At 41.8% G+C, this 2,925-nt stretch overlaps 1 protein-coding gene across 3 annotated transcripts in view; it reads right to left on the bottom strand.

The window, feature by feature from the left end:
* Positions 1-308: 308 nt before the first annotated feature.
* LOC103523443 overlaps positions 309-2,925 on the bottom strand; it is a 12,613-nt gene continuing 9,996 nt past the window's right edge. Inside the window, exon 2 of one of the 3 annotated variants that reach the window (XM_008488484.3) lies at positions 309-2,096. In XM_008488484.3, the coding sequence (XP_008486706.1) occupies positions 724-2,096 (1,373 nt within the window). In that variant the 3' untranslated portion in view covers positions 309-723. Of the gene's footprint in view, positions 2,392-2,925 lie in introns of all 3 variants that reach the window. The other 2 variants (XM_026832974.1, XM_026832975.1) reach the window with 2 other exon arrangements.

The raw sequence follows: 2,925 nt of genomic DNA, 5'->3' as shown, positions 1-2,925 counted from the left end.
TTTCTTGTAGTATTAACCACTTCTTCAGCGGAATTTGTATATCACCGTTATAACTAAAGTCGCAAAGATCGGCATAATATCACCACTAGATTCCTGTTAGTACAATTACGGCGAAAAATTCAAATTATGATTCTCGCAACACTCCCACCGCAAATGTTATATGACTAACAGGAATCTAATATTTTCATATAGCACAAAAAATTCAAAAAGACGGGTAAATACAAAGCTTATTCTAAACAAGTTATATATTCAAAAAAAGACAAAAAAAAAAATCTGAACTATCTATAAAAAATTTGATCAACCAAATAGGACATGTCAATCAAAAGTTATCCCCAAAAAGGAAAATAAAAAATACAAAATTTCACCTTCTGAGAAATATAAAGGTAGTATTTACCAAGAAACAAGTAACAAGTTAAAAATGCAAATGTCACATACAACCTAATAGTATCATGAATAATCAAAGTATTATTTTAAAAGCAAATTCAAGTAGATACTAGACACAAATTATATAAAGTTATTAAACTGTACAATGAAATGCTAAATGCTAATCCCATGACAATGATGTCAAATGTGACAAATAAACCAAGTTAATTTCAATTTGAATGTATGTACAAATACCAAAATACAAATGATTGGCCCCCTTTAAAATAATTTTCCAAAAGTTACCAAGTTTTATCTAGAAAATTATAATAGGAGAGACTTACAACAGGTACATAAATCAAATCAGAGAAAGCGGTTTGGCTTTCTAATCATACGTCCTCGACGATTCAAATGATACTGTGGAATTGGGATTGTCTCGTCAGGTTCAGGATCTACATTGGTAATTGGGTGATGAACAACTGATGGACTTGACGGACGATCCAAATTTCTCCCTGATTGTGGGTCTGCAGTTTTACCAGTCGAAAACTCATCATCGTTGCTATCATCATCAGACTGCAGGTCTGGTGTCCCCTGGAGTTGCTGTTGAACATCTGACATCTCAGCAGGCTGCATGTCTGACGTCAGGTTAGAATCTGGCTCATTTCCTGTTTCATATGACGGGTCAGACTCAAGGAGGTATAGTCTTTGAACAGGTCTCACAATTGTTCCATTGGCTGTATGAACATGTGCTACTCGTATTTCACCATCTTTTCCAGGAACCAAATGTACAACACGTCCTAGGGGCCACTGGATCCTCTTTGAATGGTCATCACCAACCAACACTAAATCTCCTAACTTGAGATCATGTTTCTTTCCTTTACTAGCAAACAACTGCAGCTGACCAAGATATTCAGCTACAAATCTCTTGTGTAGTTGTTTCTTTACTTGTTGCGAATGCTTCAATTTCTTGCTCAAGTCGGATGAAGTAATGAAGTCATATTCGGGGACTCCCGTGTCCTCCAAATCATGTAGGAACATACTGGGTGTTATACAGGATAAATCTGTTGCATTGTTGGAGACGTATGTCAAGGGGCGTGCATTTATCACTGATTCTACTTCACACAACAATGTCTGGAGCTCTACATAGTTTACTGAGGTACGTCCAAGAACACGACGCAACAGATTCTTCATCAAACCAATCAATCGCTCCCACCATCCCCCCCACCATGGTGCTGTAGGAGGGTTGAAGCGCCACTCTATTCTTCTAGCCGAACTGTAGTTTGCGATCATGTCCCAATCAAGTTGTGCACACAGATTGTCAAAACCGGTAAAGTTAGTGCCACAGTCACTATACATAATGCTAGGACGTCCTTGTCTACTGGCAAATCTCCTGAGAGCTTGTAGGAAACCAAGAGTTGAGATATTGGAGACCAACTCTAAACGGACAGCTCGGTATATCGCGCAGGTGAAAAGACAAATCCATACCTTTTTCGTCCCTCCTTCCTCCTTGATATATAGGGGACCAGCAAGGTCTACTCCTGTTACCTCAAAAACGTTTGCTTGCCGGACACGATCCAATGGTAATGGTGTTGGGACAACTTCTAGCCTCTTTACCTTGTGTTTCTTACAAGTTAGGCAATCATTCAGAGCATGGTTGACCGATCTTCGGCCGCCTAAGATCCAAAACCTTCGTCTCAGTAAAGCTAACAGTGTCTGGGTCCCTGCATGCAAATTACCTTTGTGTTCTTCTAGGATGAGTCTATGAACTACAGGGTGTTTTGAATTTGGGAGCACAATGGGGTAACAGAAATCTATTGAATCAGGTAGATTTGATACCTTTGTCTTGATTCGTGCAAGACCACATTCATCTAGGAATGGCATTAAACTAATCAGCTTAGGATCAGATAAGTCAAGAAAGGTTTCTCTTTGAACCAATAATAACACTTTGTCTTCTGCTATCTTGAACTCTTGAGCAGTAAGCTCACCTTGAAGACGTTGGTCTTTACACAAAGTATTATGTTTAAAACGTAACTTTCTTTCGGCAGTTTTATTTCATTTTTTGACTGTGTTTTTTTGGGGGGGGGAGCTTATTAAAGTACTCGTCATTTTTGAGAATTATTTCCAGGTAGTGAACGAGGAAGGGGCAAGAGACGACTAAACCCAACTACTATTGGACTATAACTAACTGAGCGGTGAAGCACGACGCACTCCCCCAAGCGGGGGGAAATGTGCGGGGGCCCCCGAAGCGCACAAGCGATGCGCCCCAACGCCATATGCAGCGCGACGGCGAGGACCCGAAGTGCCCCACGCACGTACCCAGCGCGAAGCGCGAGGGAACAAATGCCAGCGCGACGCGCGAGTGGCCCCCGAAGGCCCCATACGTACCCCAAGCGCGAAGCGCGAGGAACAAATACCAGCGCGACGCGCCGAGGGCCCGAAGCGCCACACACGTACTCCAGCGCGAAGCGCGAGGGAACGAAACGGGGACTTATGATTATACAGGGACTCAGACACCAGAGCTTCTTTCTTTTGTCTGTTAACGATAGTTCCGCTCTATGTTCTCCT

The sequence above is a fragment of the Diaphorina citri genome, unplaced genomic scaffold (genome assembly GCF_000475195.1).
Source record: "Diaphorina citri unplaced genomic scaffold, Diaci psyllid genome assembly version 1.1 scaffold23234, whole genome shotgun sequence".
In the NCBI taxonomy this organism is placed as follows: domain Eukaryota; kingdom Metazoa; phylum Arthropoda; class Insecta; order Hemiptera; family Psyllidae; genus Diaphorina; species Diaphorina citri.
Note: the sequence above shows the minus strand (reverse complement) of the source record. Positions and strands in the feature narration are given on the sequence as shown.